The sequence below is a fragment of the Acinonyx jubatus genome, chromosome A2, assembly GCF_027475565.1.
Source record: "Acinonyx jubatus isolate Ajub_Pintada_27869175 chromosome A2, VMU_Ajub_asm_v1.0, whole genome shotgun sequence".
NCBI lineage: Eukaryota > Metazoa > Chordata > Mammalia > Carnivora > Felidae > Acinonyx > Acinonyx jubatus.
This window is the reverse complement of record NC_069383.1, coordinates 58,806,012-58,832,273: the sequence shown is the minus strand read 5'-3', so window position 1 is coordinate 58,832,273 and position 26,262 is coordinate 58,806,012. Positions and strand designations below refer to the sequence as shown.

Below are 26,262 nucleotides of genomic sequence, written 5' to 3'. Positions count from 1 at the left end.
AATTTGTAACTCTTGTGTGTGTGTGTGTATGTAGCACTCACTACATTAACTTGTTACAGATTTGCATGTTGCTTGATCATTATTTCCAATTTTAGATAATCTGCTAAATTATAAACCAAGGGAATAAAGCAACCATAGCATCTACTTTACTACTTATTCACTTCCCCATGTTCAACGCAGATCCATACATCATGAACATTTGACAGTAAAATCCCTTTTTAAAACAATTTGCATTCTCTGTGACTCCATTTTCCCGTTTCTTAAGAATAGTTCAGCATGGATACATAAAACTGTATGTATAAAGATGTTTATCACAGTTTGGAGAAATAAGCTAAGTGTGCATTAATGGGAGACTGATTAATTAAATTCTGGTCTGTCCCTACCGTGGAATACTGTACAGTCATGTAAACAATGGAGGATAACCACATGAATTGATTGGGGAAAATGTCCATGATAAATTGTTACGTGAAATAGGTGCGGAGCAGCCATTTGGTAGTTTAACTTCAGGCAAATTACTTCATTTCTATCTGCCTCAGTTTACTTTTCTGTAAAGTGAAGATCAAGGCTGGTGTAGATTTCAATACACAGAAAGTATTCAGAAAAATAGCTGGTACCCTTGGCAAGTTTCAGCTGTCATCAATGAATAATTCAGTAAAAACAATACATGTTCACACATATAGTTATTTATATAATATATAGAGGTGTATAAGTACATTTAAAAATCTGGAAGGACACATCAAATAGTTATTAATGAACACAATAACAGTTATTAATTCTAAGGAAGCAGGATTAGAGAGGAAGTCACATTTTTATATTATTCTGTAGTGATAGATATTATTCTACTAGCATGTATTACTTTTATAAATATGAAAAAAAATTTAAATGGAAAAAAATGTCCATTAGATTGCTAGGTGTCTAGAAAATAACAAGCACCTGATTAAACAGAGGAATGGATATAACAGGGAGGGAGAATGCAAAGCCTTTAAATGACATTTTACCACTTTTGTCTAATACCACTTATGCTTTTCTTAGCTCATTTGTAACTTGAAAATTTCCTTACTATTTTATTCACGTGATGTATATGTGTGCTTCAAGAATGATTTATTTTTCATAGTATATCCATTTTAAAAGGAATATTCTGAAGTACAGGCAGCATCTGATTTTAATGTTGATTAATATAAGTGATCAATGAGAATATGAATTTAAGAAAAAGATGTAACTTTTGCACTATTTTAATGAATGAGAGTATACTGATGGGCTTAAAAAGTAGTGTTTAATATTTTATTTTGGGAGCCATTTTTCATTGTTCACTTGAATCTGAATCATCTTTTCAATCAGAGGGAAAGGCCAGATTGATACAAAGTGTCTATGATTTTGTCAGTTCTTTTACTGTGTCCCATTCCTGGTATTCCCTGGAGCTTTACACACTGATACTCTCATTCCCTCCATGTTTTTTTTATGAACTTTGAAGGTGGCTTTGTTTTTAATTCACTGACACTTTAATAGGCATAACCTGGGAGTGAAATGGACTAGTTTGATTCCAGTTCTGCCACTTACTCATTACTCATAATACAAATATTTAGACTCACATAACTTCTCTGTAATGTAATAATCCTTTAACTGTCAAGGATAGTAAGTTAATATTGCCCTACCCACTGTACAGAGTTAATGGCATTTCATTGGTGCAAAGTAATGAGAAAGTGAGCAAGGCCCCAGTAGTGATATTGAGCCCCGGGGATCTCAGTAACATGCCTAAGAACTGATGAACTAGAGAAAATAGCCTGGAATAGAGTCAGAGCAATGTGGGGGGGGCGGGGGTGGGGGGTGGGGGGGGTGGGTAGCCTTAAGAAAGAGGAGGGTACTCCACATGACTGAGAACTCATAGAATGAAAAATGGGAAACAGGGTATAATCACCTTTGCTTTGGTTCTCCTTTAACCATCCTGAGGTTGCTACTTTCTCAATTGCCCCCTCTGAAATTGCTCTTTCCAACTCACATCAGAGGGCTTTTCTTTCTTAAGAGGCTTTGTCATATCCTCCATTACCTCATCACCAGGGCTGCTAAGACTGCATGCTCTAAGAAATACCGAGTTTGAATCTTGTTATTTTAGAAAGAGCAGCAGAAACTTAGAAAACCCCTTTCTCACGCAACAGTCTTGTTTTAAAGAATATTATATGCTCTGAACTCAGAAAAATATATGCTGATGTCAAAGCTTAGTGACTTTCCCTGTTTTTTGTGTGTGGTACGATGTAACAAACCCCAAGAAAATGGGTAGCTATAGTATGGGGATAAGGGCACCCCCAACACTGAAAAATATGAAGGACAATAATATATTTCAGTAAATGTTCTGCTCATTATGTAAAACTTACCCTTTCTTCTGTACAAAGTCCAATGTAAATTTTTTATGTAACCTATTCACACCATTCTCCATATGTCTCTTTTTGTTCCCGTGGATGTTATCTATAGCTACGCGTAAGTGAACTTGGAAGCAAGGAACTGTGCCTGAGAAAGTCACTTTCCTTAGCATCCAGTTTATAAGTGAGCACGCGCATGTGTTTCTGATGGGTAATACTTACGCTGTGCGTACGACCGACTCGTCTGCCATTCAGCCATGCATGTACCTTGTCTGTTATTTTCCTACCTTAGTCCTTTGCTTTATAGACCTGGTTTCTTTTGTTTGACCCACAGCTTCTCCTCTTCCTTAAAGCCTTTTCCGAAACAGAGCAGACAAAGTTGGCAATGCTGTCGGGGATCCTGCTGGGCAACGGCACCCTTCCCGCCACCATCCTCACCAGTCTGTTCACCGACAGCTTAGTCAAAGAAGGTAATGACGCTTGCGTTTTCTTACCTGTCATGTGTAAAAAGACAAGTAAAGCCACAGATGATTAGAAAAGTCCCGGCAACTCCTCTTAGTGTTCTCTCCTACCCACCCATCATCCGTATGAGCGAATGTGTGTATGTCTTTAAACAATAAGAATTGTACATGTTTACTGGAGGAAACTGGAAGAAAAAATATGCACACTTGTACAAAGACAAAAACTATTAATGAACTGAATTTCAGGGTGTAAGGCTTAATGCCTGGATCAAATACCCTGAAGTGGATGTCGTCCAAACTGTTTCTCTCAATGTAGTTGCCACTGGCATATTTTGTTGGGAGAATGCTTCATTGTACTTTGTGGGGCACTTAAACTGCCAGGCTCTAGCACCCACCTCTATTTAGTGTAATGAAAAAAGGCCCCTTCATGTTCCCAAATGCCCCCCCCACCAGACTGTTATTTCACTGGTTAGGACCGTTCTTCTAAACCGTTACCTCTCAAAGTCTTGTGTTCGATGTTCATTTTGATCCCATTTTTAAGATATTCATTATCTCAGTTTTAGAAAGAAGTCCAGATGGTGGCATCGAAGTCTTGCTTTAATTTTAAGGCAGTGAGAGTTTGATAGGCATATATACAATCACTTGGTTATGGAATAAAACAAAAGTGGGCTCTTGGAGGAGGATAATGATATTCGAGTTATAATGCAACACAAAACAAAGAGTTATTTTTTCCTTAAAAATAAAAGAGCTTTTGTGAACACATCTGTTTCTTCTTAGAACTTAGTTTCTCTCCTACAAATGTTGAAGTCCCAGCCTCGTTCATGCCTGCAGTGAAATGGATTGTAGTCTTCTTGTAGCTGAGAAAAGAATAGTAAATTGAGAGTCGAGTGATCTTAGAGATTTTCTATAGTTTTGGGCTTAATATAGCTCAGATTTATGACAGTTCAGATTCTGTAATTTTCATTAGTGTGTTGTTCATATTGTGACATTTTAAAGTTTTCCTGAAGAGAATTTGATACTCCACATCTTATTTATGATGTGAGCCATTTTACCCTCAGAAAAACACAAGATAAAATGTAAACAGTAATGTTAATTATGTTAGATTTCCCTAGCCTTCATAACAGAAAATAATTGTCTTTCTGGTTGTATTAAAATCCTAAGTGATTTCTACAAATTCCTCAAATAATTTGATGGACAATGATGAAGCAAATATAAAATATTAATGGTTATAAAATTTAGATAGTGGGTGTAAGTAACTAACGATGTTTACAGTTCAAACCACCTGTTTTATTGTCCTACCCATAGTGGGTTTTGGGGGGTTTTTTTGTGGGGGGTGTGGGGTGTGTGTGTGTGTGTTTGTTTTGTGTGTGTGTGTGGTTTTTTTTGTTTTGTTTTTTTTTACTCATTCCTCTGCTCATTCGAGTGAAGAAATTTGGGCAAAGTTTGTGTTTGTATAAATGATATATTGATTGAATGCTCTTACTTGCAACTAACTAGAAGATGGAACTCAAATCGCTGTATAAGAAATTTTGTTCCATATAAGAACCTTTATTTCTTATGTCCAAAACAATAATATTCATGTCTTGGATGTTTTCTCCTGTTATTTCTCACTACCAATCATAGCATTATCAACTTTATTCCAAGTATGGTTTCCCTGGTCATTATACGATGTCTGCTGGTACAGTTATGGGACATCCTTTCCTGTTTAGATTCAGTGGGAGAGTACTTCTCAACATAGAATAATTTATCATGCCTTCAGCTGATTGGCCACCATAGGCCACATGACTAGTTTTGGCCCAGTAGCAGTTGCCAGGGAGGCGCCCTGGGCAGATGGGCTTAAAGCGAGGACTCTCAACTAATCATTGCAGAAGGAAATGGTACCAGGACTTAGACTTGAAGTCACCTGGCCTATGCAAAATGGAAATTCTCTTAGGAAAAAAAGGGGGTGTGAGGGATTGAGGCTGCAACAGTGAAGACTTCAGAAAAAAATCAGTTTAATATTTCAGCTGCATTTTAACTTGGAAATTTAATAAATGTAACATTAACTTGGAAATTTGTAGTGTTCACAGAGGAACTGTCTTCTAGCTATCTAATTACTTATATTTGGAAGTAAATCCTAATGTCAATATGGATATGTAATTGAGTGGTTTTCTGATTAACATTAGCTCTTTTAGTAATCTCTTTTAAAATATCCAGAAAAGACTTCAGTTTGAAACAGCATCAGTATTTTTATAGCTTGACTCATGAGGTTTTTTTTTTAATTTTTTTTTTTTTTTTAACATTTATTCATTTTTGAGAGTGAGAGAGACAGAGCATGAGCAGAGGAGGGTCAGAGAGAGAGGAAAACACAGAATCAGAAGCAGGCTCCAGGCTCTGAGCTGTCAGCCCAGAGCCCAACGCGGGGCTTGAACTCACGGACTGTGAGATCATGACCTGAGCCGAAGTCGGACGCCCAACTGACTGAGCTACCCAGGCACCCCATCATGAATTTTTTTTTTTAATGCTTTTTACAAGAAATAAACTTACAAAGTAAATATTGCTTGTTCATCTACAGCTTTATTTATATCTTTCACTATTAATGCGTTTTGCCTAGTATCATTTATCAGCACGTTAATTAACGTGCTGCCATTTCATTTTTATGTCTCAAGATTTAGTTGTTATACCTCAGGATCACTGTTACAGACATGAAATACTGGTGAACCACAGGTGAAAGAGAAGCAAAAACAAAACAAACAAAAAAACTAGAAAATATTCGGTTTTCAATCTGTTTTGAACCAAGGTAAAAATAAAGACACGGTTACTCCAGGTTGGAATTAGGGAGTCTCACTTTGAAAAATGTTTTAACTGTTTTTCCTTTTCTTTTGAGTAATGGAAACAGAACTGTGCCTAAAGAGCTATCCATTTTTCCTCTGTACCAAATCATGTCTTTGAGCAGCAGATTCCGTTCGGGAAACCTAGTGAGCAGCTTGGCCCTGTCTGTCAATTACCGGTGTTTTTGCTTATTAAAAGAATTCAACTCTCACTGTTTCTTTTTCTGTTTCTTTAAACAGGCATTGCAGCCTCATTTGCGGTCAAGCTTTTTAAAGCATGGATGGCAGAAAAAGATGCCAACTCTGTTACCTCTTCTTTGAGAAAAGCCAACTTAGATAAGAGGCTGCTTGTAAGTGTTGTCTGGATAAGGGGTTGATGTTTCTGTCGTGGCTTTGGCAATGCATGACTGAAATGCTTGGTTCTGTGTTAAATCAGAGCATGGTCCCTTTTATTTCTGTATTACTGGCAGAGGGAAATTAATTCCATTTTAACATTTATCATATAAATGAATGGAATCAGAAAATTAAAGAGTCATAAGGGACTATTGTGATTTTTGGATCTGGATATTTGTTGAGATTATGTTAACATTGATCAGAATTAACCTTTTTTTTTTTTTTTTTTGTAACTAGTAAGTATGCAGATTTAACGTTGCAATATGATAAAGTGCCATCAGTCTAATTAAACATTTCTCATGTGTTAGTTTGGAGATGGGTGATACTAATCTCACATACTTATTAATGTGTTAACAGAATAAGAGTTTAAACAGAATTCCTTGTTTATACCAAGACACCATGGAAATGACTTAGCTATTTAAGAAAGCAAACAAATTTGTTATGGTTGATTTGAAGCTCCCACTATCACAGTTGCTTGATTATGTTTTTTATTTCTCTTTCTTTGTGGTTTTCGAAAACAAATGAGGAGAAATATTTTGTTCTTAATATTTCTATCCACTCCCTACAATTTCTTTCTGCTAGAAGTCACACATGTGCAAAAGACAGAGATTTCTCCAAGTGACATTGCTCTTCTAGTCTAGGACAAAGTCTAAAATTGAAAGACGCCCCTTGGGGCGCCTGCCTGGGTGGCTCAGTCGGTTGAGCGTCTGACTTCGGCTCAGGTCATGATCTCGCAGTTCATGGGTTTGAGCCCTGCTTTGGGTCCTGTGCTGACAGCTCAGAACCTGGAGCCCACTTCCGATTCTGTGTCCCCCTCTCTCTCTGCCCCTCCCTGTCTTGCACTCGGTTTCTCTCTCTCTCAAAAATAAATAAACATTAAAAAAATTTAAAAAAGAAAGAAAGAAAGAAAGACACCCTTGCCATCTTCTCTTCACCTTTTCTCTCCTCGGTTTTCACTTCCACTGTGTTTTAGTGTGCAATTCTGTCTGTCAGTCCAAGGGATTACTGTAAAATGGGCTCCTCCCCTCAGAAAATCCGAGAATAATTTTAACTGTAAATGCTTTTATTCTCTATCTCTTCAAGTTCCTTTGTCTCTTGAAATTTACCTTCAAATAGCCCTTTGGGTATTTCAAGTCTTTAGACTATGATAAAGACCAACGATTAACTAGATGATCATCTAGTTGATTTCTGCCGATAATTATTTTCATTCAGCCTATGTTTCTGTGCCAGACATGCTCCAAGAAGCTATGGAGCCAAGAGAGAACAGGAAGGAAAAGTTCCCTGCCCTCATAGCAACTTACTTTCTCCTGGACTTAGGGCACATCCTTGTGTACAGAAAGAGGAATCATAAAAGATAAGTGAATAGGTTGCCAAGCAGGGTGGAAGTTCATATGAAGGCAACATATTCTCGTCCCTGAGTCTGTGGATTAACTCTATCTGGGCTAGATCCCTCCGTGATCTATACACCTTTTCATTCCGGGACCTAGCCTGCAGGAACACTTCCCATGCAAGCCATTCTGTCCTTATGGGAAAGGGCAGAAACACGGGAGACTGAAGTAAACCCCTCCAGTGCAGTCAAAGCTTACCTTCTGCTGGCCAAAAGTCAGAGTGAAGCCTGGCACTGGGGTAGGAAAGTTCATTCTGTCACAGCTTACTGTTCCACCCTTGCAGCCAGACACAGCAAGGAGGGACTTTAATACTCATTTAAAGAGAGGGGGCACATGACTGGTAATAAAGGTACAGTCTGTTATGGTTTGCCACAAAAGACTCAGGTTTATTTGTTTGTTTGTTTTTAAGTTTATTTTGAAAGAGAGAAAGGGAAAAGAAGGGGAGGGGCAAAGAGGATCTAAAGCAGGCTCCGTGCTGATAGCAGAGAGCCCAAACTCACGAACGGCGAGATCACGACCTGAGCCAAAGTCAAACACTTAGCCAACTAAGCAACCCAGGTGCCCGAGACACAATTATCTCTTAAGGCATCGTTCCTCAAAGATGCCCATAGGCAGAGCTTGGTTAACTTAATTAGATTACCTCATAGATTTATTCTTAAAGTGTCTTTCCTTTTTGAGGAATACATCATTTAACTGTTCCTACTTGGTTTCTATGTCTGCGTATGTTTTGGGTATGAGAAGCACAGGTAGAAATTTCTAGCAGAAACACTGTAAGCTCCATGAGGACAAGGTAATCCTCTGTGGAGCCTACCTGCTTGATATTTGCTAACTCAGTGAATGAACGAGAAGCTAGAGGGTCAATTTCACCATCAAGGAGGAAATTTTTATTTATTTAACACATACAACAAAATTCTCTCTGGCCGTACTAGTACATTTTAGGGGAAAAGAAGCATATCTCAAAGTTTGCAGTTACCCATTTCTGTAGTACAGAAGCAAGAAAAACAGGAACTCTGAAAAGAGGGGATGGGAGGCAACAGACTAAATCAACCATTGATTAGGAAACCATTAAGTAGGAAAACTCTAAGGAATATCAGAGTAGGAGGCAGTTTTCAGTGGCAGAGGAAGATCTCTCTGATAAGGTGACTTTTTTTTAACTGTTTTATTTATTTTGGAGAGCACAAGCTGGGGAGGGGCAGAGAAAGAGGGGGACAGATGATCTGAAGCAGGCTCTGCCCTGACAGCAGCAACCCCAATGCGGGCTCGAACTCATGAACCATGAGATTATGGCCTGAGCCAAAGCCAGACACTTAACTGACTGAGCCACCCAGCTGCCCCAAGGTGACATTTGTGTAAAGACTTGAAGGAGTTGAGGAGTGAGCTTTATAGATATCTCCAGAAGAGTTTTCCAGGCAAAGGGAACAGAATGCAAAGACTTTGGGGGCATGCCATGTTGGGGACAGCAGTGGGGAGTGTTTGGTAAGAACAAAAGTATAGATCAGCTTGGAGACATAGCAGGTCCCATATCATCTAGGAACTTCGGCTTTTATTCTCAGTAGAATGGAAAGCTTTGTGGAAATTGGAAAACTCTGGCTTTGCTTTGAATAGACTCAGAAGCAAGAGCAGAAGCAGGGAGACCTTAATCTAAGGATGAGGTGATGGAGATTTGTGCCTGGGTAGGGTTTTTCTGACTAATGCAAACCATGCTCCAAGCCAGTAAATATCATGATAGGATTTAGACTGACTTTACTTCAGCTTAATCTGAATAATAATCCTCACTGTTTTAAATGTGTCATTTATAAGGACTTTGAATATAGTTCATAAATAAACCCCCAGGAATATGTTTGATATATTCCTCTGAACATAACTTTAGATCAAACTTTGCAGTCACATTCTTCCTAAATTGAATACTCAATGTTGGCACAGGGTAACGGAATAATTACCGGCTATGGGCATAGTCTGCTATGTCCTTAAATATACCTGACTACATAATTTGGGTCAAGCTGTTTAGCCTTGTTGAGACTTAATTTATCCTCTATAAGAGTTTTTACTTTATGTAATTTTCAGGAAAATAGCCACATTTTGATTCCTAGAAGAAAATCAAAATTAAATTCATTCCCCAAATCCCAAATTTGTTAGACCTTTTGAATGCTAGAACAAATGTCAGTGACTAAATTTCAGTCTGATGTGAAATGTTTGTTTTACCATGAATGCGTTTAATAGCTGTTCCCACCAACTCTTCTGACATTTTGAAACTCCTAACTCAACAGGGGAAGTTATGATACAGAGACTGTTGAAATTTGAGTCGTGTCATAGAAGCCTTTGGCTATGTCCTCTACATGGTAGCAAAACTATTAGAGATTTTTCTACTGAGATTTTTACTAGAGGCATATAGCCATCGACCATATATGTGCAAATCAAACCACCATAAAAATTTGGATCTACTTTTTAGACTTCAGCAGTCTGAAAAATGTGAAAGCTTTGAAAATTGCCTTAATATCTTAGCTGGGTGTTGAAGTCACACAGGATTAGAATATGACTAAGTGTTACTGGGACTTTTCCAAGCTGTGTAAGGTAAAATGGAAATGAGGTAAAAATATGCAAGCAGCCATGGTGTATTGCTCTTTAAAAATTTCCAACAGAATTATGTAATAAACTGAAGAGTTGGGAGGGTGGGTTTAGATTAGATCTTGCTGTTGCTTAATTTAGAGCCACCATCATTAACAGATATCACAAAAATTCTCTTTAGCTCCAAGCTAGTATTAGACTAATAGCAGCATTTTCTCAGATTGTGAATAGAAGTTCTTGAGATAATAGTCAGTACTGTTTCCTAATATTACCTCACGTCATCTCAGCATTATTAAAACTGACTTTTGGGGCACCTGGGTGGCTCAGGCCATGATCCTAGGGTCATGAGATTCAGTCCTGCATCAGGCTCTGCACTGAACGTGGAGTTTGCTTAAGATTCTCTCTCTCTCTCTCTCTCTCTCTCTCTCTCTCTCTCTCTCCCCCCCAACTCCTGCACTCTCTCCCAAATGTATATATACTATACATACATACATATTACATATAATATATGTATGTATGTATAGTATACATATCAGAAAAACCTGACTTTTGTCCATTAACTTGTAAGTTACGTTATTTGCATTTAATTTAGCAAGTTCACTTCTGTATTCATATATGCTATACTTTGAGTAAAGTGAAAGAAAAAGTAAATAATGCTTCAAAATAGGTGAAGCTAGTTTATATAAGCTGATTAGCATTTTTTTCTTTCTCTGTAAACCTGTCCGATTTAGAAGGTGCTTAGCAAATGCTCCAGAAAGATACCCAAGATTCATTCATTTGAAAATCATTCTTTGTTCTGTTCTTCCCAGTGTGTGAGATATTCTAAGTGCCATTCTAATATGAAAAGTTTGTCATTTGTTGCTTGCTGACATTTGAATAGTTTGTTGTGTAACGGTCTTTTTCCTTTTGTCTTCAAGGAACTCTTTCCAGTTAACAGGCAGAGCGTGGATCATTTTGCTAAATACTTCACTGACGCAGGCCTGAAGGAGCTTTCCGACTTCCTCCGAGTCCAGCAGTCCCTGGGCACCAGGAAGGAACTGCAGAAGGAGCTCCAGGAGCGTCTTTCTCAGGAATGCCCAATCAAGGAGGTGGGGACCTGGACTTATTAGATCACTGCAGAACACAGGAATGAGAGGATTAACATCAAAGAGCATAGGCTCGACCTTCCTTAAGAAGACCCACCTTTGTTTACTGCTGGGAACTTAATGTACCTGTTCATACCATCTCAGTTGCAAAGTGTTGATTCAGAATCCTCTGGCATATTCCAGAAATTAATGGTTATTTCCACACAAGTGATTTATTTTATCAAACTACTGTGATTAACAAAATATTTTCATCTGTCGAATAGATTTGCCATCTACTGTCAGTTATGCACCATTATATGGTGGTTTTTCCATTTAATCACAGATAATATAATATGGTTAAGTATATGATTAGTGTTTGAAATCAACACTATGTATTGCGTGCATCACTGGGTATGAATATGTAGGGTTTTGTTTTTTTTTTTTTTAATTTTAAGACAAAAATTTTTGATGGTTTTTGAATTCGTAGCATGGGAAAAGACCAGTTGAACCAATGACTTGTTTGATCATAGTCCCAATAACTGCATATCCCTATAATATAAATACTACATTTTTTATAATAATAGTTCATGTAGCTATCGCTGTATCTTTTTAAATTTTTAAAAAATTCCTGCCTGAAGAAAACTTCCCATGTGAACTTTAACACTTTTATGTGACGATCCAAAAATTAAATGAAGTCCTTTCCTTTTGCCATTTACTTCTGAGTCCCAAACCCTTACCACTGTATGTGCCCTAAGCCCCACATGGGACCTTACATGGCTTAAGACTAGAGAATTCCAGACCGATGCTATCCAGCAGATGGAGGTGTTGGAACAAAAAATATTTCTAAGTCTCATGGCAGTAAAGTCAGCATTATAGTCAGTAACATTTCTCCAAGCAAGACCTTGTGATTTTCCATGAGGTGGAAAAAAAAAGCAAACCCAAAAAATGCTGTGATGCTTCTAGATGCAGAGATGTCGCCTGTCTTTGCATCTTTCTCTGGCCAGTGCAGTCTCTGGGAATTAACCAGAGCTTCTTAACCCATTCCTGATACCTCTGCAACCCAGGCCAACAGGAAAGAAAAGAATGTATTTTCACTAAAAAGGGGCAATGAGGGGAGTGGTAGTTGTGTTATTCACCAAGTCGTAGTGTACTTGAGGTATAGATTATGGTGTTTTATCACTTTTGAGGACGTAACCTCAATTTGTGGTTGTATTTCAAAAGGAAAAGTTTTTTTCCTGACAAGTGATATAAAATACATTAGGCTAGGCAGACCTTTTATTCCATACTGTCAGATTTGAGGATAAATTTGCATATCAAACATAATTTTAAGGGGAAAATAACCTGTCCAGTGTTGCTGCATTAATATGTATCATATAAAAAATGGCTTTGGCACTTTACAGCTTATTTTCATGGCTCATGAGAGTCTAAAGTAATAATTAAGAATGAATTCTGGTAAATCGACTTGTACAAACCCAACACGTTATTCATCTAGAGGTTTAAAGTTGTGAGTTGGAGGTAAAGATTCACAGCTCTGTGAGCTAATTTCAAACCCAGAGAGTCAAACCAGCTCAAGTCGTCTGTTCTGCTGGACCCAAAGGGGTGCTGCATGTAAAAGAATAACTTCTAAGAAACAAAGATTCCCTCTCACTTCCTATTATCCAGCAGCTCCTGGCCAGAGATAAGCCTATTAATTTTGGAACTAAAAATAAATCTGCTTTGAGAACAAATCATTGTGTTTTTCCTCCCTCTTGTAATCTGAGAGTATGTACTGGGAAGGGAGGGGCTGAGCAGAATATTTATCCACCCAAAGCCTTTTACTGACCAGGCATGGTGACAGGGAAACTGCCATCTGCCTGTTAACTCTCTGACCCCTTTTTCCATGAAATGTAGGTGGTGCTCTATGTTAAGGAAGAAATGAAGAGGAATGAGCTTCCAGAAACAGCAGTGATTGGACTTCTGTGGACCTGTATAATGAATGCTGTTGAATGGAACAAGAAGGAAGAACTCGTTGCAGAGCAGGCCCTTAAGCATCTGAAGGTACGGGATCAACAGGAAACAGTCTTGGCCACAGACCAATTGTAGCTCTTAACTGTACGATACGTGGGTTCTAACTGCCGTTCACCCAGGTTTGGGCCAAAGGCATTATTTCCCGTCTAAGAGTAAAGTCTTACTAAACACAGTGTCAGAAAACACACAGAATAATTAAAGTTAAAGAGAAATATGGTCTAACTGTATTGGTTTCCTTTTATATGACAAAAATTCCTGGTAATATTTTTGTTTAAGTAAACTACAAATTGGTATTAGAATTTGAAAAGTATCTACTCCTGAAACCAGTATTGTACTGTATGTTAACTAAATAGCATTTAAATAAAAATTCCAAAACATTTGAAAAGTATCTGAGTGGTGGAAGAGATCAACTGTGTAAATAGCATGTTTTTGAGCAAGGATAAATGTTTTTGCTTTCATTAATTGTCTTTTCCCTATAAAACTATATTAAGATGAGTGAAAGACATATCTTCCTTCAGAGTTTACATTTGAATTGGGAAGTCAAAGACTACCTAGTAGAGGGGCACCTAGTTAGCTCAGTCGGTTGAGCATCCATCTCTTGATTTCACCTCAGGTCATGATCTCACGGTTCATGGGATCAAGCCCCACCTCGGGCTCTGCACTGACAGCACAGAGTCTGCTTGGGATTCTCTCTCTCCCTCTCTCTTTGCCCCTCCCCTCCTCACATGCACACACTCTTTCCTTCTCTCAAGATACAAATAAATGTAAAATAAAAAGACTGCCTAGTGGAAACTAGGTAGCATACAAATTAAAGATAATCCTCTGTTTAGAACAGAGGAGTGAGTGAAATCTGTAGGTTAAGTTGATCAGGGAAAGCTCCTTGGAGGAGATTTGTGTTGAAATGAGAAAACGTTGGCTCAACATCAGTGACTAGAAGCCAAGGACAATTAGGACAAAGGGAACAATAGGAACTAAGCCATAAAGATGACCTGTGAGGGTGTCTGGGATGTCTAGGGAAAGAACGCCACACTCCACCAGTACTAAATGTGGCCACCCCAAGACCTCACTCTGCCTCCTTTTCATAGTGCCCTTTAAACAGTAGCATAAGTTACCTTTAATAGTGTCAGAATTTTATTTGGTCTCTTCTTTTAGTGGGTACATTGAGAGAAATCTGATAAGATGCTGGGCTAAAAAATTAATTTTGATTGGACACAACGTTCTAATGAGATAACCCTTAAAGTGAAAGCTTCCTAAAGAAATCTCCAGATTTCTGTTGTGTTTCAAGTATTGTCTCTGTACCTCCCAAGAAAGTTAATGGTTGGTTTTACTCCCCACTTGTATTTCAGCAATACGCTCCACTCCTGGCTGTGTTCAGCTCCCAAGGCCAGTCAGAGCTGATCCTCCTCCAGAAGGTTCAAGAATACTGTTATGACAACATCCATTTCATGAAAGCTTTTCAGAAGATCGTGGTTCTCTTTTATAAAGGTATCTATCCATATTGCCCTACCGCTCTGTTTCCCTGTTTTGTTGAAGGTCTTTGAGGGCCAGCACAAGGGCTAAGGCAGAGGGAGACATGGGATTCATGCTAAACTTTGTAAGTTTTAGTGAGACAGCCGTATTATGTTAGAAGAGAGAAAGTGTATATGCTGCATATTCATGGTCTCAAGAACCAGCCTGATGAAGCCCCTGGGCACATTGCCAGAAGACTAGTGATAAACCGGTTATTATTTTGCGGGAGGGTGGGGGGCTGGTGAAAAAGACTGTAATAACAGAAAGTAATTAGGTCTATTTTTGAATTGTAAGAATTAGCTCTAATAACTATAATTACCAAAGTCTGCCTATAGTATATTGAGATCTTCTCAGATGCCATAAAGCTGACTAAAATTATTGAAATAATTAGCTTTTTACTTTGTATTTTAATTATTTGGCCCAGCCATTCTCCTGTTTTTCAAGGAAATGACTATTTTTAGATTTCCCTTTACTGTCTTTTCATTATATTTGTAAGGATTAGGTTGTCATGGCAACTGGCACTGCCTTCAATAAATGAATGCTATTAGGGTTTTAACTGATCTCCATGTCTATACCTACAGTATATAAAAAATAATCCTGGACTATTCTTTGGTCTGAGTTCATGTAGTTTTATGGGGGAGGAGGGAAGAACACTTAGGAAATAACACATTTTGAACATTATAAAATGTTTGTTAGAAGGTACGGCAATCTTAAATGGCAATTTAATATAGAAAGAAAAAGTAAAGTACAAATTAACATCAGCCAAATCTTTCTTTTCCTTTTGATGTGTTCTTAAATTTGTCTACTTTTTTAATGCGTATTTTGAGAGAGAGAGAGCGAACAAGCAAATTGGGGAGGGCGGGAGAGAGAGAGGGACGCAGAGGATCCAAAGTAGGCTCTCTGCTGTCAGCAGGGCTCAACCTCATGAACTGTGAGATCATGACCTGAGCCAAAGTCCAGTGCTCAACCAACTGAGCCACTGAGGCACCTCTTACATTTGTCTATCTTGGATGATCATTTGGGCGAATTAGTATAAAAATTTTACATCATTTATTAATGACTACTTTATAGATGTTAATGGCACTTCACAGAGTCTTAACTGGCCATCAAGATTCTTCAGATGGATATATATCTTGCCCCAGGTGTTTGGGTGATAATTTACTTTCTCAGCATTAAGGTATTTGGCACAATCTTTGTTATATCAGTAGGAGAAAGTACTGACTGCTAAGTCTCATTTGAAGTAATTTGGGTTTTCCTCCGGCGAGATCCAAGTTAGGTCCTCTTGGACATGGTCATGAGAGTCAACATCCTAAAACTAGGGCATAAATGGTCTCCATGGTTACCCATCAGAACCAAATCTGCAGATCATATTGCCAGCCCACCTTCTTTAGCAGCCAAGGAGAAACCATGCCCATCTAGCCTATGGCCATTCTGTCCACATGCACCATAGCAGACTCCACTGTAAACAGGTAGAGAGACCTCTGAAATTTGTTTCCCATTTGCTTTGTGAGTGGCTAGTATTTTCCACTACAGAAAAGCGAACTGTTTATAAACTAGTGCCTAAGCCCACAATTTGCTTTCTTGTCATTTAATAGCTAACCCAACCAGTGTCTCTAACCAAATCTTTTTGTAACTGAAACATATGTGTTGGAACTTTATCTGTAGGAGCACCTCATTTTATTATTGAACTTATTCACCAAAACAAACAAAAAAACCCTACTTTTTTGTCAGTAATGGCATCTATTAAAACACTTTTCCAAATTTCTCATTTTAACCATCAGTGTCAACATCCTTCCCCGTTGACCTCCTTTTAAAAACTACTGACAAAACCGGTTGCTTTCAGTTATTTCCTCTTGTTCGGCCCCATATGCCAAGGAACAGTGACCAGAAATCATAAAATAACCAAGAAATGGGTACCAAAAAGTAAAAAAGGAGAAGAATAAACTCTTCCTTAGGCCATTGATAGCTAGGTGGTCACTTTTTAAATAACCAAAAGTTAGTAAGGTCTGTGGAAAGTATGAGCAGACCCACGGGAACATAGGAAGGGGTCAATGTCAATTTTATTCTGGCCTAGTTCTTTTTGTAAATGAAATCAGGAAACTGTAAAGTGAATACCGAAAATAAATCATTGAGAAGTTAAAACTAAATGTTATTTTCTAGGTAATTTCGTGATTTCGCACAAAATTGTATATCTAGTCTTTTTCTGAAAGAAGTAATTATATATATTTTTTTTTTCTTGGAAACATGGAATCCCTGAGGAGCGATTATTCCATACCATTTTTTTTTTAATTTGTTTTTTTTTTTTTTAACGTTTATTTATTTTTGAGACAGAGAGAGACAGAGCATGAACGGGGGAGGGTCAGAGAGAGGGTGACACAGAATTTGAAACAGGCTCCAGGCTCTGAGCTGTCAGCACAGAGCCCGACGCGGGGCTCGAACTCACAGACCGCGAGATCATGATCTGAGCCGAAGTCGGCCGCTTAACTGACTGAGCCACCCAGGCGCCCCTCCATCCCATTTTTTAAGAGAGTTACGGTGTTTACCTTCTTACCTTTTTTGGATAGTGGTCTTTTATTTGACCTAATTTTATCCAACAAATATCTGGGCACCAGGAGACATATGTTATTTGTTTTTACAAGGATTTGGATGTCCTTGTTCTGTATTTAATACACCTGGAAAGGCTTGATAAACAGTGTTATGTATTAAAGCTCTCTTTTCCCAGCGCTATAACACATATGAATCACCTGGAGAGATTGTTAAAACACGGATTCCCCAGGGATTTGGGTTCTTTTTAATTTTGTAATGTTTATTTTTGAGAGAGAGAGAGAGAGAGCATGAGCTGGGGAGAGGCAGACAGAGAGGGAGACACAGAATCTGAAGCAAGCTCCAGGCTCTGAGCTGGCAGCATGTAGCCCGATACAGGGCTCGAACCCATGAACCAGGAGATCATGACCTGAGCCGAAGTCAGACACTTAACTGACTGAGCCAACCTTTGGGGATTCAGGTTCTGAAGGTGGGTCCAGGGTTGGGCCCACCAATTTGCATTTTGAGAAATTTCCAGGTGATGCTGTGACTGTTGGTCAGGACCACTTGTCTGATGGGTCATTAAATGCCAGAAATGACAAATTCTGTGAACTATGGTAACATGTTTCAAGATTATACTTCTCATTAATTCCACGTACACATACACATTCAACAAATATCAAATAGTATCTTGTTTGTGTCTTTTATGTAATGATGTGGATTCCTTTTATTTACTATAAGGAACACTTTGCTTTATAGCAGGGTTGTGTTTTTTTTTTAATAGAAATAATTTCTTCTTTCCCATTTAATCTATTATGTACGCACACATCTTCTCTGTATTTCTAGAACTTGAGGATGACAGAAACTTGGGAATTTGATTCCCCATGTCTCTGACAAACCTATCTTTTTTTTAACAAATGCCATTATTGAAAGATTTTTTTTAAACATATAAATAACAGGGAAATAAAAGTGAATAAACTGTAAATAATAATACTTTTCACTAATGAACTAAAAAAGTGGTGATTTGTCATTTAGTAAAGATTCTCTTTCTGATTTAAATCTAGATTTTTGTATTTCTGTGCAATAGGAAAAATAAATCTATCGCTAACCTTCAATCATCCCATTATTCATTTTTGAAATAATTTCTTTCTCTTCCTTTCTAAAGCCAAGTACCATACTCTCAGCATGTCCATCTGAGAGAAATATAAACCTGTCAGGTACTGGCACTATCTGTGTCATGGGTTTTATTGTTTGCAGATACTTCTTAAGTTAATTTCTGTCCCTTGTGGATATTTTTCTGAAAGAAACTTCCTGTTCTCATTCTAAAAAAAAAAAAAAAAAAAGGCGAGTGGCCTTCTCGCTATACATTATCAATATTCTTAGGGTAAATTATTTTTCACTTAATGTCCCTGTGTGATGCCCGTAATGAAATTTTTAGTTCATTAAAAAATAATGAATTTCCTAAGTTCCAAGTCATAGTTTTTAACTTAAATATGTAAGTAATGTTCTCGAAAGCTTTGCCATTCTCAAACCACTCGTACAGTAATTCCTCTTTGATCATCATGAAAACCTAACATTTAAATTTTAACTCTGCAAATTGAGAAATATGTAGTTGTTCTCAAGTTAATTAATCTGTCCATTATACATTTATTGAATGCATAGGAGATGGCAGGCCTTCCATTAAATGCTGGAAGTGAGTTAATGAACAGAATAGTTCCTGAGTTCCTGGATTTCAGAGTGTAAAAGAAAACCAAGGATTACAGTCCTCGTTTCATTTCTAAAATGAGGCTCACACAGAGGGTGATACTGAGGAAGGGCACACAGCATTCCACCAGACGTGATGAGGAAGTTGGCCAGACAGGATAGAGAAAATTATTTTTTAATCTGAGGGAGTTCTACATGCAATTGTAGGATGTCTGCTTTTCTTATGGGACTTGCACTGATATTCTGTATTCCTAGTAGGATTTCTCTGGGAGATCCCAGCAAACACTTTGCTGCTTCTCTCTATTAATGAGAACTCTCCCCACTTTCCCTTAGTGGAGAGAAAAAAAGTTCTCTATTTCTCAAGAAGTTCTTTCCTCTTTAGATTAGACTTTTCACTAAACAAAAGTTGAGTGTCTTTTTAAGCTTTTCGTTGTTTGTGCTTTGCCCCCTAAGTTGCCCTGGGTGGTTGCTTTTGTCCCTTTGTTATTATTTATTCCCCCCTCTACGAGGAGTACGGTCTTGCAGGCAGAATCCATTACAAAATTAGGCTTTTCTAAGAACTCAGCTTTGCACCTGGTCTCCTTTTCTGCTAACAGTGTATCTGATAAGTTTTACCTAATGATCTAATATCTGTGGTTGACAAGATTTAAGTAGCTGCATGCCCTCTTTCAGCCTCTGTGGGGCAATAAAACACATGAATGAGTTCTCCATCTTCAGAAGAAAAACCTGAGACAAATAATAACCTTAAAGTGCAGCCTCAATCAGCTTTCCACCATGAACATGGTATCACCACAATTCATTAAAGTGGGGAGTTAACATAGCATTTCCCTATGTGTTTGTCACATTTTAAATTCCATTTGTTTTATAATAATAATAGTTCTGTAGTACTTGCATATAATTTATAAGCTGAAAAGCATACATATGTTGGTTGTATGTGCTCAAAATTGTCCCATTAGGGGAGCATGATCAAAAAAGTTTGGAACTTAAGCTGTCTAAATCACAAACATCTTAAAAATGTTACAAAGACAAAATATTAAAAAGGACATTTATTTATTTAAAGTTTATTTATTTTTGAGAGAGAGAGAGAGAGAGCACACAAAAGTGGGTTAGGAGCAGAGAGGGAGAGAGAATCCCAAGCAGGCTCCACACTGTCAGCACAGAGCCCGATCCCGGGATCAAACCCACAAACCATGAGATCGTGACCTGAGGCAAAGCCTGGCACTTGACTGACTGAGCCACCCAGGAGCCCTAAATAGGACCTTTAAGCTCCATGTTGGAGGGACACCTAGATGGCTCAGTCAGTTACTAGTCCAACTTCGGCTCAGGTCATGATCTCACGGTTTGTGAGTTCGAGCCCCACATGGGCTCTGCGCTGACAGCTCAGGACCTGGAACCTGCTTCAGATTCTGTGTCTCCCATTTCTCCTCTCTTCCCCCACTCCACACACACATACTCTCTCTCTCTCTGTCTCTTTCTCTCTCAAAAATAAATAAACTTTAAAGTAAATAAATAAATAACATAAAATCCATGTCAGAGCAAATAAGTGTTCTCAAAGTCTGCGCAAAGCAGCCTTGCACAAGAACAAGTCACTTCCTCAGGCTGGGAAGCATTTGCTCCTCTCCTCAGCTAACACTGGGATTCGATGGCAGTTTTTCATCGTTGTGAGTGCAGGGTGTGAGTTGGAAGTGGAAGCTAAAAGCTAACAATAATTCTCTAGGACAGCTGATTCTGATTTTTACACCGAATTCTTATAGATGAGTAAATCCAGACTTTTTTCTCCCTTTACACTTTGTAGTGTATTTCTTAATAAAAACAAACAAAACAAACTTGATATTTTCTAAAACCAGTCCTGTGCATTTTTCGTCAGTTCATTCTCTTCCATTGAATCCAAGCCAGTTATTAATTTTGAAAAAAAAAAAAAAAACTTCAGGTTTTGGTTATGTTTTCAATGAAAACAATAGTGGTGTTTTCATTGAAAACAATCTCACTATTTTTCTCATTTTTTGTAAGTTAAAATTCTCTTTCAACTGCACAAACATCATTAGCATGATTTATCGGCATTTTTGGTGGATTGCGCAGGCATTGAGGACAATAATACCCTTTTTATCTGCATCTCATCTCATTTCTTACTCTGAAATCTGAAAAGACAACCCATTGGAACATTGGCAAAATATGTAGGCTATCATTTTCATATTTTCCTTCCTAAACATTAAATGGTCTAAATTAATGGTAACTTGAGGGTTTCAAGGCACATTTCTGGAGTTTAGAATTTAAGGTAACGAGTATTAGTAGATAATTCATTTTGCTGGAAACCTGTAAGAAGTCCACCTAATGTCTCTTTTTCTCTTAATGGAGTACAAGGAAAACATTACTCTTGTGACTTAAGATATTATGCTATAAGAGATTCATGACTTAGCAGTAGAATAATCATAGGGGCGCACCTGGGTGGCTTGGTCAGCTAAGCATCTGACACTTGATTTCAGCTCAGGTCCATGATCTCATGGTTTGTGAGATTCAGCTCCACAAAGACCTCTGCACTGACAGCATGGAGCCAGCTTGAGATTCTCTCTCTCTCTCTCTCTCTCTCTCTGTCTCTCTGTGCCCCTTCCCCCACTCACACTCTTAATATAAACTTAAAAAAAAAAGAGAGTAAAATAGGATTTTGACTGTATTGGTCCTGTGATACACCCAGAAAGCTGATCTTCATATTTAATTGTAAATAGCGTTATTACATTCTAGTTATGTGTTTTTATTTGCCATTTTTATTTTTTTCCTCCTAAAAGAGTAAATCGCCTTAAAAGACCAGTCATTTGAGGTTGCTATTTAATCAAGACGTGTTTGGAGTTGGCAGGACACATAGTGTTCTGAATCGCTGGAATTGCTGATTCATTTGCAAAATTACGAAATAACCCAGTTTCCTACCAGCAACTTAGCACTGAGAAAGACTTCCAAGTCCCAGTAGTGACTCACAGATAAGCTTGCAATATATCATACCTGATGAGATGTATATCGTCGTCATCACTAAAGTATTTGCCAAGCTAACTCCCAAAATACAGCACTGTGCTATATTGGAAATGAGCTTGGTTCCTGTTTCTTGATAAGTGTCAGATATGGAGTTCTTTTATAACAGCACTTTTAATATTTAAAGTCATTGCTTTCTATTAAATTATGAGACATAAAGTTGCTTTTTTTTACAAAAACATCATATTTATGTAGTAACTTGGAAATCTTTGCTTTGAAATTGCAGCTGATGTACTGAGTGAAGAAGCAATATTGAAATGGTACAAAGAAGCACATGTTGCCAAAGGCAAAAGTGTTTTTCTTGACCAGATGAAGAAATTCGTTGAGTGGCTACAAAACGCAGAAGAAGGTATGATTCCATTTGACGACTTTGGTGGTCATTTAGCAAATACTTTCTCATTATAATTTAAGGTATCTACCTCTTGCACAGATTTTTGTTGTTGTAGTTGCTTCTCTAAAACTGAAGGTCTTAGGGTGTCTTCCATATCAAGCATCTTGCCTATAATCTTAGCCTTCCTTTCTGAAATCAAAGCAATGAAAAGTGCTATGTGTTAAAAAACAAAAGACAACCTTTTCAATTATCCACCCTATAGGAGACAAGGGGGAAGAAATCATCAGCAGTTGTGAAAGGAGGAAAAAAAGTATTTGGCTCAATTACACATTATGGGATTATTATTAACCAGTTGACTGGTGCTGAAAATGGGAACACAAGGTGGAAGAATAATAATGGATGAGAGTGAGTCCCACTAAGCCTGAGAAGTTTATTTTAGATGACCCAGAAGGATAAAAGTAATTACAGTCTTCAATAATATTTATGAGCATGCTGCATTATTAGAAAGGCAAAGTTCAACTACTAGGTATTTATCCAGGAGATACAGGTGTGCTGTTTCGAAGGGGCACACGCACCCCAATGTTTACAGCAGCATTATCAACAATAGCCAAAGTATGGAAAAAGCCAAAATGTCCATTGATGGATGAATGGATAAAGAAGTGGTAAATATATACAATGGATTATTATCGGCAATCAAAAAGAATGAAATCTTGCCATTTGCAACTACGTGGATGGAACGGGAGGGTATTATGCTAAGTGAAATTAGTCAGTCAGAGAAAGACAAATATCATATGAATTCACTCATGAGGACTTTCAGAGACAAAACAGATGAACATAAAGGAAGGGGAACAAAAATAATGTAAAAACAGGGAGGGGGACAAAACAGAAGAGACTTATAAATATGGAGAACAAACTGAGGGTTACTGGAGGGGTTGTGGGAGGGGGGATAGGCTAAATGGGTAAGAAGCTTAAGGAATCTACTCCTGAAATAATTATTGCACTATAGGCTAACTAACTTGGATGTAAATTAAAAAAAAAAAAATCCACATCTTAAACTCACCAAGTTGTGCATGTTAAATATGTATAGCTTTTTGTATATCAGTCATAGGTCAATAAAATGGTTTAAAAAATAAACAAATAAAATAAAAATTAAAAAATGGAAAGGCAAAGTTCATTAAAAAGCAAAAAAGGAATGAATGTTTGACTGTTTTTCCTAGTCAATGCATGACCAGGGCAAAAAACAATGCCTTTTGGGGGTTGGGGTAGGTAGCATATTGGAAACTCTTTCATGACTCTAAAGGACTCTTTGGGGGCCCCTGGCTGGCTCAGTTGAGAGAGTCTTCAACTCTCCATCTCAGGGTTGAAAGTTTGAGCCCCATGTTGGGCATAAAGTTTACTTAATGGACATTTTACAAAAGGAATCTCTGAATAAAAAACCTGACTTTTCTCTCTCATCTCTCCTAGAATCTGAGTCAGAAGGTGAAGAAAATTAGACGGCTCAAGAAGCACAATAGGCCACCACACAACACTTTTACTGGGAATGCTGAACCATTTGAGAAGAGAAAACTTGGCTTCCGTTTTCACAAAGGAAAAAAAAATTAGGATAGGCTGCCCTTGTGCGGAAGGGGGAAATGGTTTTTGTTTTCATTTTGTTTTTAAATGGAGCCCTGAGGCATCAGCTATTATACTTGGGACTCTACCTCTCACTCACTATATGCTAACTTAAAGCCATTCAACAAGGAGTCCAGTAGGTATCTGAAATTCAATACTCAACAGACTCCTCTTTTTTAGCTGTATTTTTCAGGTACTGTGTGGTGAACGCCCCACTGGTGTCTATTACAGGGCCACTTTGGTAGTTGTGTATCTGCTCGTGTATGTGATTTGACAAACCAGTTTTTTAAAATAAATGGCTTTTTAAAAATCTGGGCTTATATTCTCAGAGCTTTTATTTCTTCAGAGCACACGGCTTCTTCCACAGACGACATTTCAGCATTAGGCTTTTTTTCTCCGTCCGGAATTTTGAAAGGTTCCTCTCTTGTCATCTATAAAAACAACTCTGTTCCTTTTGCCATGATAAGTACCACATCTCAGTTGTCTTCATATTGAAATGGAAATTGACCCAAAATACATGCACGTTAGCACAAACACCAGGAAGTGATCGTATTAAGTTTTTAGGTATGTAAATACATTGTTCCACACTTCTTGTGTTTACCCTCAGCGCAATTTCCTCCCTGTTTGGAGGAGAGCTAGTGTACATATGTAAATAGATCTTTGTTTATATTTATAACTAGGGGATTTTAGTCTTTAAAATATCTTGTTCTCAGTAGTAGCAGTGGGAGGCATCTTACTGTTGGGTCAAGCTCTTTGTTTTATGACACAGTTCTTTCCTAACTCTTGGAAAACTTAAGGGCTGCACCTGTTGCTGTTAGGGTAATGGTAATCTTCAAGACAAACATTTTAAGTAAGAGTTGAAATGGAGAGGATCCATTGGAAACAACAGTCACCAGGTTAAGTATATGAAGAGCTTTATCACTACCGTATCACCATCCTGTATCAAAAGATAGTTTTCTAGTTTCCTGTTTGTCCTCAGGAAGAAAAGGTAATCTTTTCCCTAGGACTAGACCACACACGTAAATCTGTAACATGATGGATTCCGCCTGTCTTTTAAGTAATCAGCCTTTGATAACTTTCTGTCTTCCCATAGAGCACTCTCAGGTTCACTGTCCCAACAGAGAAATATCGATTTGAATAGATCTTTTTGAAAAATCATCTATATGTGAGAATGTCATTTTCATAACATGAGAAATAATAATGACAGGAATGATGGGAAGTCAGAATAAAGAGCCTTACAGCACCTTGAAGTGATAGAATACCCCCAATGTATGTATATGTATTCTTTCTTAAAATTCTGCTGAGAAATGCCCCTGTTTCCCAGTCTGCCCTTCTATTTTATAGAAGAAAGTATGAACTCATCCATCCCATTATGGTACACTGCTTTGAAGATGAAAACCACCTGGAAATAAACAAAGGGACAATTCTAGAATGCATTGTCTTATAGGACAATCCTTTGAGAGAAAAGCAGGAAGGAACCTGACATGAGACGTGTCTGATACCTTCTGGGCCATTGATTCATCACAAGTCTCCATTATCTACCCTACATCCATCTAAAAATTAGAATTATGAAGTGATAGTTATATCCTAGAGTACATACTAAAAGTGTTTATGTGAATTGAAAAAGAAGTGAAAAATTTTAATGGGAAAATAAATTTGGCCATCTCATTTGATAAGTGCTGACTGCCAGTTGGGATACATGGCATATTTCACAAGTAGAGTAAGTTAAATCTGCATCTGATATTTTGACAAAAAGATCTATGAAAGGTAGAACTTTGAGAATTAGATGCAGTTGGTAATAAAAAAATTCATATCAATGTTTATCTTTTATTCTATATATGTCATGTTGCATTTTATATGTCAATGTGTAAGAGGCTTTTCCCTTCATTTTAGGGGATCACACATAAAAAGTGTGTTAGAGGATATTTGACTTCTCTCCCACTATATCAAAGGTAGCCACACTGGGATCTACAGAAGCACAGAGCTATCCAGGGCCTTAGAGTTAGTGACCAAGATGGAACTAGAAGTCCCATCTTCTGAGTCCCACACTTACACTTTTTCTCCCCTATGTTCTGCAGGCAAATTATTTATAATGACTTATGTCTCTACAGTTCAAACAAATGTTTTTATTTTTGTTTTTAAGAAGCACTTTTTTTTTTATTAGAGAGTACTCATGGACAGGGGAAAGACAGAGGGAGAGAGAATCTTAAGCAGGCTTCTCTCAGCCTGAAGCCCCATGGGAAGCTCAGTCTCATGACCCTGAGATGGTAACTTGAGCTGAAAACAAGAGCTAGACGCTTAACCGACTGAGCCACCAGGGGGCCTGCCCCTAAACTACCGCTTTCAATGAATAAACATCTGGAGATATCCAGAAAATCAATTTTCTAAACTATAAAATGTAACAATTATAGAATACTAAATAGTCCATGTTTTCTAGCACAGATGTTTTTCCCAAACAGAATTTGAGATAGTGACTCTAAAGAAAGCAAGCATGGAGGGGGGAAATGCTCAAATAGCAAGG

The 26,262-nt window shown here is 37.8% G+C and overlaps 1 protein-coding gene across 2 annotated transcripts in view; it reads left to right on the top strand.

Moving 5' to 3' along the window:
- BZW2 (basic leucine zipper and W2 domains 2) overlaps positions 1-24,053 on the top strand; it is a 63,018-nt gene extending 38,965 nt beyond the window's left edge. For both annotated transcript variants that reach the window (XM_027072001.2, XM_015082365.3), the window contains exons 6-12: positions 2,689-2,824; positions 5,866-5,975; positions 10,889-11,059; positions 12,926-13,072; positions 14,389-14,527; positions 22,026-22,148; positions 23,595-24,053. In XM_027072001.2, coding sequence (XP_026927802.1) covers positions 2,689-2,824; positions 5,866-5,975; positions 10,889-11,059; positions 12,926-13,072; positions 14,389-14,527; positions 22,026-22,148; positions 23,595-23,623 — 855 coding nt within the window. In that variant the 3' untranslated portion in view covers positions 23,624-24,053. The remainder of the gene's footprint in view (positions 1-2,688; positions 2,825-5,865; positions 5,976-10,888; positions 11,060-12,925; positions 13,073-14,388; positions 14,528-22,025; positions 22,149-23,594) is intronic.
- The last annotated feature ends 2,209 nt before the right edge of the window (positions 24,054-26,262 follow it).